Here is a 13885-nt window from a genome sequence, read left to right on the forward strand (position 1 = left end):
CCCCCATTTTCTTTGATGACGATGAGATTAGTAGCTTTAATGTACCACTAATGGAATGCCAACATAACCAACTTAACCAGTTTTTATCCACCATTTTGTGAATTTAACGAGCCATTTGGTCAATCTGACCAATTTTCACCCTAGTTTGACCAATTTACATCCACAGTTTAACGGGTTTAGCGATTTTTTAAAAACTTAGCCAATTTCAATAATTTAGCCAATTTGACCCGGTCTTCTTCACCTTTGAATTTGAAAATTTCCAAGATTCATCAGTTTAAGATCCTGCAGCGATCTGTCGGCGGTGACGTAAAATTTCATCCCAACATGAAGAAGCGGGCTGCTGAGGAGCGGAGAGAAGAGGAGTCATCGTCTGAAGATGAGGATTTCGGGCCTCAATTGGGGGCGGCTCAGAGGAAGCCGAAGCGGCGGCTCAAGAAGTCGTCCGTATTCCTGTCGCACCTGCCAAATTTCTCGCGGTACACGCGATCGTATCCCCACAGCGCCCCGGTTACCCACATAGTTGGCGGAACCGCGACGGGCGGGTACTTTGTCAGCGCTAGCGAAGACGGAGTTATCAAGTTCTGGAAGAAGAGTACCGAGGCGTTTGGCAATATCGAGTCGGTGAAGCAGTTCCAGGCCCACGACGGGCGCGTCACCGACGTCGTATTCAGCCCATGCGGGCGGTATGTCGCGACTACGTCGGCAATGGACCTCACAGTCAAGGTATTTGAGGTCGCCACGCTTGATATGATCAATATTGTGCGTGTAGAAGGCCTCGTTCCGCGGGCCTTGTGCTGGATCAACCGCGGAGTGAACGAAGCTGTCGTCGGAGTGACCGACCAGAGTAGCGGCACAATTGCATTCTACGACCCACTTTCGGCTGGCGAAGAAGAGAGTACATTGATGAAAAAGGTGGAAAAACTGCATAAGAAGAGCGTCGGCGTGATAGTGCACAATTCTGCGTTCAATTGCATGCTCACTTGCGATGACCTCGGCATGGTCGAGTACTGGAGCTACGAAGAGCCCGCGACCAAGCCTCCACAGGTATTGTTTGAGTTCAAGGCGAAAACTGATTTGTTCAAGTTCCGCAAGGTCAAGAGCGTGCCTCTGTCGGTCTCGTTTTCACGCGACGAAACCAGATTTGCCGTGTGGTCTTCGGACCAGAAACTGTCAATCTTCGACTTCGCCCAGGGCCGGGTCATCAAGGAGTACAACGAGTCGATCCAGGCAGAGATGGAGATGCAGCAGGGCGGGACGAGCGTGTTTGATCCGGGTCCTGTCGAGTTTGGGCGCCGCGTCAGTGTCGAGAGGGACTTGATTGGTGGTGAAGACCGCATTGCACAATTGCAAAAGCCGCTCTTTGACGACTCTGGCAACTTTGTCATTTACGGAACGCTTCTCGGCATCAAAGTAGTCAACCTCGTGGCCAATACGTGCTCATTGTTGCTGGGCCAAGAGGAGCCGTTGAGGTTTTTGAGTCTGGCGCTCTACCAGGGCCGCCCAAAGAAGAAACAAGTACTCACAGCAGAAATGGTGGCGTCAGAGAATAAACTGCTCGGCGAGTCTGAGGCAATTGATCCAGTGCTGATTGCTACTGCGTACAATAAGAACCGCATCTACATTTTCTCTCGGTTCGATGGAGTTTTTGAGCAGATCAAGGACAGAGACGCCTGCGAGGGGGGCACGCAGAAGAAGACTAAGAAACAGCGAGAAGAGGAGGCTGCCATAAAGAGGCAGGAAGAGATCCGAAAGGTCAAGGCCATAGTTCTACACACTTCCATGGGCGACATTCGGCTTAAACTGTACCCGCAGTATGCGCCGTTGGCAGTAGAAAACTTCGTCACGCACTGTCGCAATGGGTACTACAATGGGCTCACGTTCCATCGTATAGTCAAAGGATTCATGATCCAGGGCGGTGACCCGTCCGGGGACGGAACTGGGGGCGAGTCCATCTGGGGCAAGCCGTTCAGCGACGAGTTCACTCCTCTCCTGAGGCATGACAGGCCGTTTATTCTCAGCATGGCCAATGCTGGTAAGAATACCAACGGTTCTCAATTCTTCATCACCACAGAGAAGGCGGTAAGTTGACTATAATTTGGTTTGCTTGTTTGTTTTACTAACTATTTAGCCATGGCTGGACGATGTGCATACTATTTTCGGCTCTGTCATCAGCGGCATGGAAAATGTCAAGGCCATCGAGAAGCTCCCTATAGACCGCAAAGATCGGCCACATGAGCCCCCAGTTATAGTCTCTACTACTGTGGAGTAAATCTCAGCGGCGGAGTGAGCAATGATGTGATGTACTGCTGTGTAGCGACGTTTATGCCTACATAGGGGGGGAAGGTGGTGGACATTGTCTATGACGAAGATTTAATATTTATGTCTACCCAACCATTAATTTGCTATTATCCTTGCCATTGCCTAGTCTGCGATTATTTGCAACTTGAAAAAGAGCTAGCCTTTGGAGCTGAACCAATCCTTTGAAGCTTTGGAGTTTTGAAATTTTGGAGTGTTCGAATTTTAGAAGTTTTGGTGGTGGTAGCCGTACATTGCTGCGATCGCCGACCGAACATCTCTCATCAACACAACGGACCTCGAATGAGCTGGCGATGGAGATAGAATCGCGAGGACGACGCTCCACGGTCGAGGAAATAACCGTCCCCGTCCACGCGCTTTCGCGGGAGAGTAGTTTGAGCAAGAAGTACTCCCGGTTCAGGCACTCCAGTGCTACGTCTGAAGCCCCTCGTCATTCCATCACTGAGGGGCTTTCACTAGTCAGTGCCGAGCTCGTTGGCATAGAACGCAGCCATGGACTTGCACGAGTTACGAACCCCGAAGTGCCGGAAAATGATAATGAAGAGGGTCCACTTGAGGTGGAAGACATATTAGTCGAAAACCAACGAGGGTGGTTCTTCTTTGGGTACCCTTTTTTCTCGTCAAACTCGCTCATGCCGAAGATTGACCCCCCTGGATGGACGACAAGCGACGGTAGAACGGCTGTATATGGAGATCCGACGACCTATGTGCTGCCGGATATCACGTGGGAGTGGAAATGGAACCGGTGGTACGTCGACATGTCGCCCGACGTCGACGACCAAGGGTGGGCCTACTCGTGGTGGTTTGGCTCGGGTTCGTGGCACGGCACGCACCGCTGGCTGCACTCATTTGTCCGCAAGCGCGTCTGGAAGCGGCTTCGCCAGAAGATTCACGTCGACGAGGGCGCTCTAACGACGCGTCCTTCCGTGCCCGAGTTTCATCTCGGGAACCGGCCCCCCGCAGCACCCGCCGCAGCATCATCGAGCCGCACACTAAATGAAGGAGACGCGCTGAACGAAGGGGACGCGCATTTGAACATCCACGCATTACTAACCAAGGTCCGCAATTCGCGGCTAGACCGTGAGCGGATCGCCCACATCGTGGGCTTTGCAAGCCACGCCGAGAACGAGTCGGTTTTGAAGATCGCGCCCAAGTTTGTTGACCAGTGGGTCGAGGCGCTGGAGTACGACTCCTCCAAGATCCACCTGGAGAGCCGATTACGAGAGCTACCTGCGCAGAACGCGACCCATAGACAGCTGCTGGACAGCATTATCACCGCACTCGAGCACAGCAACGATCGTAATGACATCCGCAACTCGCCGATTACTTGGACTACCTAATTTACCGCCACTTGATCTACCACCATTTCATCTACACCACTTGATCCACCACCACCACTACTTGGTCTATCATAATAGAGCCCACTCAACTACTTGATCTATCATAATAGAGCCCTCACTACTTGATCTACCATATTAGATGGGCCTATGAAGTAAATGATGCATCATGTTCATTACAGTTGATAAATAATAAATATGTACAGTACGCCTTATCGCGCCTCGAACTGGACTATAACCGGTTAGCACTTCACTTAGAGACCATCTCAAAGATGAAGAAAAAAAAAACTTACCCATGCGCTCAGTTCGCTTCTTGTACAAAACTCGATGGCCACACTCCTTGCATCGCACTGGATCAGACTTGCCAAGGACGACTTCGCTGGCACAGGTCGCACACATGTACTTGACACCGTAGTTCTTGTGAGCGTTCAGGCCGGCCGCCGCCATGCTCATGGCCGACGGGTTAGACGCAGGAACAAACGAGTCTTTGGAGCTCATCTTTGGTTAGTCGATGTGATTTGTAAAGATGAGATGGACCGGAGATATTTCAAGGTGTCTTAAGAGGTTCGCCGTTGGGAGGTGAATTTTTTCAGTTGAGGCGAGCCCCGACCCGGCGAAAGTAGGTGATTCGAGCCCAGAGACCCCATTTCCCGAGGATTTCCAGGCGGGAGAGGAGACTCAGAGTAGAATAGATGCTCCTCCGCCGCTGCAGAGCTTTAGGTACTACTGCGGCGGCCTTTGGGCCGTTGAAATGGCGGCGTGGCCATCACTTCACCGGTGATCTGGCCAGATCCACTAGTACTACTAGTACTACTACTTCCCGTGGTAGGACTGACGACAATGATTCGAGCCATTCGACAGGCCAGAGTTCGGCAGCTCTGTTAAACCAAAACCCATCAACTCAAAGTTTATTGCATCCGTCAGATCAAAGCATATCCAGCTCATCGATTCAACAAAATGCAGACTCATTGGATGAGGTCTCACGAGATCAGAGCCAGTCAAAGGGACTAGGAGACTCATTGGGTGAAGATTCATTAGATCAGAGCCAATTAAAAACCCCAGGGGACTCATTGAATAAAAATCCGCCCGATGAGAGCCAGTTAACCCCCCCAGAAGACTCAGCTGAGGACGGGACCCCTGGATCCAAGCAGATAATTGGGTCTCGGCAGATCATGAACATTACGGACCAGATGATCTCCCTACTAGATCGCATAACACCCGACGAGGAGCGCCAGAAACTCTCCACAATTGTGACAGAGAACATGCTGTACCGGTATTATCATCTTCCGGGGACGAAGCTGCCCGAACCCCCTCGTAATGGGTGGACAATTGGCAACCTGACGGAATACGTGCATCTCTTGACGCAAAAACTGTACATAGAAGGCCCCGGGGCCGTCGATACGACCTTGAACGACATCTTTAACGACAACTCCACTTACGACTACCACACGACCGAGGCATACAACATGGCCATTGCATTCTTCCTCCGCACGCGGAACCTCAAACAAGCCCGCCGCCTGTACGAGCAGATGTGCCTCCACTCTAAGGCGGCCCCTTCGCGGGAAACCTTCCACCTGCTGCTGCTTAGCTCGCGCCACCGGTACAATCCCGGATACACATGGTACCAGCATCCCGCGAAGTTCGCCCTCGAGGTCGTCCGGAGCATGGTCGATCGCAACATTACGGCGAACAGCGAGACCTGGTCCATTGTCATGCAGGCTATCCCGAGGCTCGAGCCCAAGCTGCACTTCCTGTCGGAGATGCAGTCTCGCCGGGTGCCGTTGACCATCCGCGGCGGAGCAGAGGTCACCCAGGACATGATCGAGCTGCTGGGCCCCGACCGGGCCATGGACCAGCTCACAAAGACCCCCAAAGGGTTCGTCACCATTGAGTGCCTCAATCTGGTTATGCATAACCTGGCAATGAACAAGCACCGCAACCGTGCGTGGCGGTACCTGACGTATGGCCTCGAGCGGTTCGGGCTGCATCCCACCACGACAACAATGAACATGCTGCTCGAGACGTTTGTGTCGAAATTGCGCCTCGACTGGATGTTTGGCGTAATGGCGTTTCTGGGGTCCGAGTATGGCTGCCGCCCCAATGGGCGCACTTACATGCTGCTCTTCGAAGCGGCGGTCAAACAGAAGCGGTTCCACGAAAACAAGTTTGCCGTTCTGGAGTTGATTCTCGCCCGCATGCACAGAGACGGGTGCTTCCACCACCGCATGAAGTACCTGCTCCATGTTGCCCAGTGCCAGCGTCGCTTCTACGCCGACGTTGTCAAGGTGCTGCCGACCCAGAGCCCGGATTTTGCGTCAGTAGCATACACCAGCACGCACGAGGCGGAGTGGCAGCGGCTGCTCCAGGGCTTGAAATGGCCCCGCCACACGGCCCGGCTCGTCTACAAGCCCGGCTCCGTTGCCGACTCATGTGCTTCTTATTTATTGGGGTTCACGGCCTCTAAGCTCGCTCCACACAATACCCATGCTGCCCATCAGTTCTACAAAGCCCGCCACAAGCAGCAATGGATGGACTTCAAGGCTTCCCTGCCCCTTGCATAGATCTGTATATATTCCAATTGACTTATAGACTTTCAACTACTACTCCTCCGCGCAGCGGAGCTACGGGGGGTCTGGGCGGGCTCGGGCTGGCCCCCCAGTTAGACTTGCGAAGCTGGAGTATGTGGACTGTTTCATGCCATCATGTACAAAGTTGTCGAACAGAATTGGTACAAAGAAAGGTACAAGGAATATATTTATACCGTGAGAAGGGTTAAAAATATGGCAAGTAGCAGTACAATTGTGACGGCTAATTACCGCCAAGGCCCTTGACGACCTCGCCATGGAGGGTTCGCTCGAGCGAGACCTCGGAGAGGGGAGCAATGCTTCGCAGGTCACCAACAATGTCCCGGGTCTTGCCGAAGTACACCTCGTTAAGCACGTTTCGCAGCTTGGACTCGATTTCCTCGACCATTGAGCCAATGTTCGCGACGTGGGACGCTTCATCCTCGGTGGGAAGAGTCTTCTCAATCTGGCGCGTGAGACTGCCGCTCAGGTCCACTCCCGTGCTCTTCATGTCCAGAATGACCGTCGAGGTGCATCTATACGTTGCGGACCGCCGTCCATTGGGCTCGACCTCAAATACATGGATTGAGTCCCAGATGCCGTCTGCCTTGTCCGACTGCTTTTTGAGCAGCGCAACACCAGCAAACCCGTCCCCCTCCTCCTGGTCCCACAGGTACACGCTCGAGATGCCGCCCTCGTAGTACAGGTCACGGTAGATGTCAAACGACTCGTTAGCCAGCACCTCGAGCTTGCGCAGTCCTTCGCTCGGCACCGGCGCGTCGCTGACGGCCGGGTTGTAGTCTCCGCTCCATGGCGACCGGTAGCTATCGCCATCTCGGTTGTAATCGCAGGTCAGGTACTTCTTGTGCGTCTGCGGGCAGGTCTTGACCCCCAATGGCTGGTCTACCGAGCTCAGGAGGTCCTCGGCCAGCGCTGGGGTGATCTTGCACAACGCATTGAGGTTGTCTGAGATGTCACGAGGATTCAGCCGTCGCAGCAGATCCAGGCTCGCGTCAAACGCCTCGTCAGATGCCATTTCCACTTGCGTTCCTACGGTTGCTTCGCTGACACTACAGCCACGTTCGTTCAGGGCGGCCCGTCTTGAGGCTGTCCACTTCACACACACACTCTCTCTCTACTTGCGCGAATATATCAGTCCGGACCACGATATATCACCCGCACCACCCCACTACTTTCGCCCCAACGCCCCACGATAAGTCCAGACAGAGACAGAGACCAGCAGGCAGATACGGGCGAAACACATCGCGAAACTGGACTGCTGAAGGACAATAATGAAGTTTTTAGGGTGGCCGATAGGGCTGGGCTGGCTGTGGCTATTCGCTGTTGGTTTGGCGGCGGCCGAGACGGACCACAAGCCCGGAATGTGTGCCATGTACGGTCAGGTAAGTGATCTTGCACCGCTTAGCAAGTTTGAGGGGAGGGGAGCTAACGATAGATGTAGTGTGGCAAGAAGTCGATTTTCGGGTCCGAGCTGCCCTGTGCGGCGGAAGTAGAGGCCAAGGACCCTGATGAAGAGACGCGGAAAGCGCTTGTAGAGCTGTGCGGAGAGGCATACGCCGAGGGACCCGTGTGTTGCTCCATAGAGCAGGTGGACAGCCTGCGGCAGAGCCTGAAGAAAGCCGAGAGCCTTATTGCGACGTGCCCGGCGTGTAAGCAGAACTTCTTCCAGTTCTTCTGCCGGTTCACGTGCTCGCCAGACCAGTCGACCTTCCTGGACATTAAGAAGACGGGCAAGTCCAAGACGGGCAAGGAGATCGTGACCGAGCTGGACCACTACGTAGACCCGAAGTTCGCATCTGTGTTCTACGACTCGTGTAAAGAGGTCAAGTTCTCAGCCACCAACGGGTATGCGATGGACTTTATTGGCGGTGGCGCTAAGGACTACAAGGCGTTCCTCAAATTCCTCGGCGACGAGAAGCCACTGCTGGGCGGATCGCCTTTTCAAATGAACTTCCCGTGGGATGACACCCCGAGGGAGATTATCCGTAGCACTGGGCCCGTGTACAACTGCTCAGACCGCGACTATAAGTGCCCTTGCTCTGACTGCGCTGCGGCATGCCCAGTTCTGCGCGAAATCGAGCCGCCAAACCAATGCAGGGTCGGAGCGCTGCCCTGTCTGACATTTGGCATCATTATCGTGTACATTGGAGGCATTTTCGGGCTGACGCTGGCGTACGGCGGGTTCCGGTGCTGGAAGACGCTCTCTAAGCGTAACCTCGAGTCGCGCCGACTGCTCTACGGAGGTAATGACTATGGCGATGATTCTGGAGAAGAAGACTACGAGGACGATGAATATTATTATCGACTGTCGAGCATTAGTCGGTTCCGCTTCCGCGACTCGAACCGGCTGCGTTCGCCGTACCCCCTCAACTCGAAAATCCAGTCTATCTTCACCCGGGGAGCGTACTTTTGTGCCCGCTTCCCGGCGTTTGTAATCACGGTGTCGCTGGCAGTCGTGGCGGTCATGTGTCTGGGTGCATTCAACATTGAGCTCGAGACAAGCCCCGTGAGGCTGTGGGTGAGTCCCCAATCGCGAGAGTTTGGCGAGAAGCAGTTCTTTGACGAGCACTTTGGGCCATTCTACCGCGCCGAGCAGGTGTTTGTCGTCAACGACACAGGTCCTGTACTGAACTATGATACTCTCGAGTGGTGGTTTGGCGTAGAGTCGCGTATCCAGCAGCTACAGAGTGATACGGGCGTGTCGATAGATGACATCTGTCTTAACCCGCTGGGTGACGCATGTGTAATTCAGTCCGTCACTCAGTACTTTGGCGGAGACATCAGACGGCTCTCGGAGAAGAACTGGCAGAAGCAGCTGCGAATGTGTACCAAGCAGCCCCTCGACTGCATGCCACCATTCCAGCGGCCGATGGAAATTACTGATCTGTTTGGTGGATTCACTGACGACGACCCTATAACGTCCAAATCGCTGGTAATTACCTACGTCGTCAACAATGGCGAGCAGGGTACAGAGCAAGAAGAGAAAGCCCGGTCGTGGGAAAAGGAAATGATCGATCTCATGCTCCAGGTACAACAGGAGGCATCGAATAGAGGCCTGCGGCTCTCTTTCAATACGGAAATGTCGCTTGAAAAGGAGCTCAACAAGTCTAGTAATACGGATGCCAACATCGTGGCCATCTCCTACGTGGCCATGTTTCTGTATGCCTCGTTGGCCCTGGGCGGCGTAGTGCCCTGCATTGGGCGCATGTCGCTTGTCCGCTCCAAGTTCTCCCTGGGCCTATTCGGTGTTTTTGTTGTCCTTCTGTCGGTAGCGGCGTCCGTGGGCTTCTTTGCGTTCATCGGGCTCAAGGTAACTCTCATCATTGCAGAGGTCATTCCCTTCCTGGTACTTGCGGTGGGCGTCGACAATATTTTCCTGCTGACCCACGAGCTCAACAGCGTCAATATCTCGCATCCCAGCGAGTCGATTGAACAGCGAGTTGCCCGCGCTGTCGGTCGCATTGGCCCCAGTATCCTCCTCTCGGCGTCCTGCGAATCGATTGCTTTCGCACTGGGCGGACTTGTGGCCATGCCAGCAGTAAGAAATTTCGCGTTTTACTCGGCTGGCGCTGTCTTCGTCAATGCTGTTTTGCAATTGACAATGTTCGTTTCGGCGCTCTCTCTGGACCAGCTAAGAACTGAGCAGAACCGCTACGACTGCCTGCCATTCTTGCAGGCGGATAAGCGCACTTTCCCATTAGAATCCTTCTCTAGAATCACCGCCCGGGCGCTGGGGTCTCCTAGTGTGTTTGAAAAGTTCGACGAGCCGCTCCTGACCCGCTTGGTGCGAAAGTACTACGCCCCGGCTCTCATTTCGCGAAAAGTCAAGGTCGCCGTTCTCACTATCTTTGCTGCTTGGTTCGGTATCTCAATAGCGCTGCTGCCTAATGTGCAAATGGGGCTCGACCAGCGGCTCGCTGTCCCTGCTGATTCGTACCTGGTCGACTACTTCAACGACTTGTACGCATACTTCAACGTTGGCCCGCCGGTGTACTTTATTACCAACGGTATGAACGCTACTGAGAGAGCAGACCAGCAGGCGCTCTGCGGTAGGTTCTCTACCTGCCAGGAGTACTCGCTTATTAATATCGTCGAGCAGGAGAGGAAGCGGCCCGAAGTTTCGTTTATCAATGCGCCGGCTGCCAGCTGGATAGACGACTTTTTGCAGTGGCTCAACCCGAGTCTGGAAGACTGCTGCCGGTTTAGAAAGGGAACGAACGAGACTATGTTCTGCTCGCCTCTGGACCCCGCATCCAGATGCCAGACGTGCTTTGCCAACAAGAAGTGGGAGATCACTATGGAGGGCCTTCCTGAGGGCGCTGAATTCATGCGCTTCTTCAAGGAATGGATCCAGTCGCCGTCTGATCCCTGCCCTCTCGGAGGCAAGGCGCCGTACAGTACAAGTGTTTCTCCAAACTACGAGAGGAATACTATTGCATCGTCGTCGTTTAGGACTTCGCATGTGCCACTCAAGTCCCAGGACGACTTTATCAATTCTTACAAAGCAGCACGAAGGATAGCCCGAGATATTTCCGACTCCACTGGCATTGAGACGTTCCCTTACGCGAATTTCTACATCTTCTTCGCGCAGTATCTGACAATTGTCCAGGACACTTTCAGGCTCGTGGGCTTCGCCCTGCTGGCCATTTTTGCTCTCTCGGCTATACTTCTCGGCACAATTAGGACGGCGCTCGTCGTCACCGCTACGGTGGGCATGATTGTTGTTAACATTGCTGGTATCATGGCGGTGTGGAACATTGGCCTCAACGCCGTTTCGCTGGTGAACCTGGTCATTTGCGTGGGCATTGGCGTAGAGTTTTGCATCCACATTGCTCGCGCATTTACCTTTACGCAGAAGGTGACTGGTTCCGGCATGATTGGCGTATCTCGCGACACCCGAGTGTTCAATGCGTTGGTTGGTGTAGGCGTGTCAGTGTTTGGTGGAATTGCCCTCACCAAGCTCATTGGCGTCTCTGTGCTTGCCTTCACGCACTCCAAGATATTTGAAGTGTACTACTTCCGGATGTGGGTCTCGCTCGTCCTCGTTGCCACAGCCCACAGTCTGGTCCTTCTGCCAGTCCTGTTAACCTACTTTGGCGGTGTGGGCTATATTCTAGACCAGGGAGATCAGGGCATTGCGGACGACCTTGCATCCAGGCTTTATGACTCCGGCATTAACCACATGGACAATGACGGGGAATAATATTTATTGACTTTGATACATTATAATTCGTTTAATAGCTAAATATATTTTTATTGATAAATCCAAAGGGATCTAAATCCACCAAACACGGTCAAGGATGGCGATATCATCAATCGTAACGATGGGATGTTGGCTGAAGATCGGTTAAGTCGGGGAGTCGGTGGGATAAAAACATTATCAGTCGCGTACTATCAAACCGATAAGTGAGAGGAATAATGGGTGTACGGGAGCTGAAATTGGATAGAAAAGACATTGGCGTGGTGACTGGAGCAATCAAGTGGTCTGAAGATGGAGATATCGCCCTGAACTGCCATGGTCATATCTCAATTTTGGTACGTTTTGGAGTTACTCATGTTCCAATTAGCTAACCAAGCCTAGACCCCATCTCCAAAGATCTCAGAGTCCAGCAGTGGGCGCCCTGACGAAGAGTACAATATATCTATGACCGAGACTATTGAGTTGGGGGACAATAGTTTTCTTTCTAACCTAGAGCGGAAAGGCGACGAGGTCACGACTATCACGAGAACGACGTCGGACTACATGTTCACTGATCTGGCATGGTCGCCAGCTGGAATGAGCGAATTGAGCAGGTAAGAACTAATCTGAAACTAATTGTAGCTGCTAGCTAATGTGTTAGGTGTTATCTTGCTGCGCTCACTTCGCGGGGCGAGGTTTTCCTCTACTCCTTAGCGTCTAACCCGGCTGCAAAGCGATGGTCTCGCTACCTTGATCTGACTACCCAGCTCATAGAAGACTTGCCCATCACAGATCCAGTGGATAACCACAGCGAGAAATTGCTTAGAGCCCACAGCATAGCGTGGTCACGGACCTGTCCGTGGTCGGACCAAAAGTGGGGGAAGTCTTTTTTGGCGCTAGCTGTTGAAACGGGTGAGATTGTTTTGTACTCATGTGACCGAAGAAATGGGCTACAGTTCGTAGGTCAGCACCAGGGGTTCGCTGGGGAGGCGAATGGCAAGTTCGGTACATACATCACAGGAATGGAATGGTCGGCGTGGAAATTCGAGAATGAAGAGGCTACGATGGTGAAGTCGCTCCTTGCAATTGAACATCGAAACGAGGTCGCCGTCAAGGAAGTGACCTATGATTTCACAGCTAATAAGCTGAGTATATCCACCAAGTCTATGACGCTAATTCCGCCTTCGCGGTTTAGCTTCAGTTCAATGGCCTGGAAATACGACTCAAGTGCGCAACAGTTTGTTCTTGCTGTTCAGAGGACAGGATTGCTCAATGTCTTTTCGCTTAAGGATGAGCTCGATAATCCGCGTGCCGCCGAAATTCGTGTCCCTTACTTAGAAACCACCGCTGATGTGATTATCGAAGCCACGCCGAACAGCGGTACCTACTGCGTTATATCGGTCTCCAGCAAGGGCGCGGTATACGCATGTGAGTTTGATTCTGCTTCAGGGACGGCCAAAGAAGTCTCAGAGAATCCATTGACACATCATTTCATGCGATTGCGGAGACAAGCTGAAATGCCGAGCGAACTGGATACGCTAGAGATCCGGGTGTTTGGAGCCATCCTTCATCCACACGAAAGCTACAAGGCAATTGCATACAACGTCACCCCGGGCAACTCTCTCAAGTACACCATTACGTCTGACATGAACAAACGAATCAAGTTCTTCCCTGTTCAGCACCCACAGTTCGGAAGCCAGAGCCTTCCTCAAATATGGTCCCCGCTGAATGGGTCAACTTTATCCAATTGGTGGGAAATCAACGTCCTCAAGAAGTTTTTGCCTAAGCCAGAGCGGCCGGTTGTTCACGAAAAGCTAATGGGCTACCTGAGAAGTGCGTTGGATGAGATCGAGTCGGACGATGTAAAAGAAAATCTGCTCTATCTGCCTGGGGAAAGTCTGAGAAACGAACTAGAACGAGTTCTGTTGTACAATCCTCTGTTTGACCGATTACGTCTTTTGGGTCATTATCATGAAGACACTTCCAAGTTCATGCTCCATGCGCTAGCCGATATGGTGCTGCAGTATTACCACAGCAGTTCCTCCTCTGAAGTTAAGCTGACGGATCTCGATAAAGCAGTACTACAGAGCTACGGCCACTTTACGAGCAACGAAGGTTGGAAGTACGCTGATGATCCCGAGAGCATAGCGGTGAACGGAGGGTTCTTTAGTGAAGACTTCAATTTCAAGGAGGAAAGCAATCGACTTACCATCACGTCGACAGTGGGGCATAAATGGCGTCGATGCAGTTTAACACTGCTACCTCTCTTACGTGTCGATAATCTAACTTGTGATGGGTGCAACAGGAAAACAATTAACCTAGCCACTTTGGAGGAGTACGGCGACATACTAAGGATACTGGCGGAAACATTAGACCTGTGTATATACTGTGGAGCGCGAAACTACAAGCGTTAGCGGGTTTCTTTTTTTGCCAGTAAGAGATAATTATTAATGTTATTTATGTAACTC

General features: G+C 52.5%; 7 protein-coding genes across 7 annotated transcripts; 5 read left to right on the plus strand and 2 right to left on the minus strand.

The window, feature by feature from the left end:
- Nucleotides 1-324: 324 nt before the first annotated feature.
- Nucleotides 325-2269, plus strand: TRVA0_037S00496 (WD40 repeat domain-containing peptidylprolyl isomerase; the record flags this gene model as incomplete). The annotated part of the gene is made up of 2 exons (XM_076686395.1): nucleotides 325-2079; nucleotides 2129-2269. The coding sequence occupies 2 exons, from the start codon at nucleotides 325-327 to the stop codon at nucleotides 2267-2269; spliced, it is 1896 nt and encodes a 631-aa protein (XP_076539342.1).
- Nucleotides 2270-2609: 340 nt separating this feature from the next.
- On the plus strand, nucleotides 2610-3656 carry SPO73 (Spo73p; the record flags this gene model as incomplete). The annotated part of the gene is made up of 1 exon (XM_076686396.1): nucleotides 2610-3656. The coding sequence occupies one exon, from the start codon at nucleotides 2610-2612 to the stop codon at nucleotides 3654-3656; it is 1047 nt and encodes a 348-aa protein (XP_076539343.1).
- Nucleotides 3657-3865: 209 nt separating this feature from the next.
- On the minus strand, nucleotides 3866-4151 carry RPC10 (DNA-directed RNA polymerase core subunit RPC10; the record flags this gene model as incomplete). The annotated part of the gene is made up of 2 exons (XM_076686397.1): nucleotides 3866-3885; nucleotides 3947-4151. 2 exons carry the CDS (start codon nucleotides 4149-4151, stop codon nucleotides 3866-3868), a joined length of 225 nt encoding a protein of 74 aa, XP_076539344.1.
- Nucleotides 4152-4345: 194 nt separating this feature from the next.
- Nucleotides 4346-6214, plus strand: TRVA0_037S00562 (uncharacterized protein; the record flags this gene model as incomplete). Its single annotated transcript, XM_076686398.1, has 1 exon — nucleotides 4346-6214. One exon carries the CDS (start codon nucleotides 4346-4348, stop codon nucleotides 6212-6214), a length of 1869 nt encoding a protein of 622 aa, XP_076539345.1.
- A 247-nt stretch (nucleotides 6215-6461) lies between these two features.
- Nucleotides 6462-7253, minus strand: CAP2 (F-actin-capping protein subunit beta; the record flags this gene model as incomplete). Its single annotated transcript, XM_076686399.1, has 1 exon — nucleotides 6462-7253. One exon carries the CDS (start codon nucleotides 7251-7253, stop codon nucleotides 6462-6464), a length of 792 nt encoding a protein of 263 aa, XP_076539346.1.
- Nucleotides 7254-7599: 346 nt separating this feature from the next.
- Nucleotides 7600-11441, plus strand: NCR1 (sphingolipid transporter; the record flags this gene model as incomplete). The annotated part of the gene is made up of 2 exons (XM_076686400.1): nucleotides 7600-7620; nucleotides 7680-11441. 2 exons carry the CDS (start codon nucleotides 7600-7602, stop codon nucleotides 11439-11441), a joined length of 3783 nt encoding a protein of 1260 aa, XP_076539347.1.
- Nucleotides 11442-11656: 215 nt separating this feature from the next.
- On the plus strand, nucleotides 11657-13831 carry TFC8 (transcription factor TFIIIC subunit TFC8; the record flags this gene model as incomplete). The annotated part of the gene is made up of 3 exons (XM_076686401.1): nucleotides 11657-11773; nucleotides 11820-12031; nucleotides 12079-13831. 3 exons carry the CDS (start codon nucleotides 11657-11659, stop codon nucleotides 13829-13831), a joined length of 2082 nt encoding a protein of 693 aa, XP_076539348.1.
- Between the last annotated feature and the right edge of the window lie 54 nt (nucleotides 13832-13885).

The sequence above is a fragment of the Trichomonascus vanleenenianus genome, assembly GCF_965637985.1.
Source record: "Trichomonascus vanleenenianus strain CLIB 3782 genome assembly, contig: TRVA0_037S, whole genome shotgun sequence".
NCBI classification, from domain to species: domain Eukaryota; kingdom Fungi; phylum Ascomycota; class Dipodascomycetes; order Dipodascales; family Trichomonascaceae; genus Blastobotrys; species Blastobotrys vanleenenianus.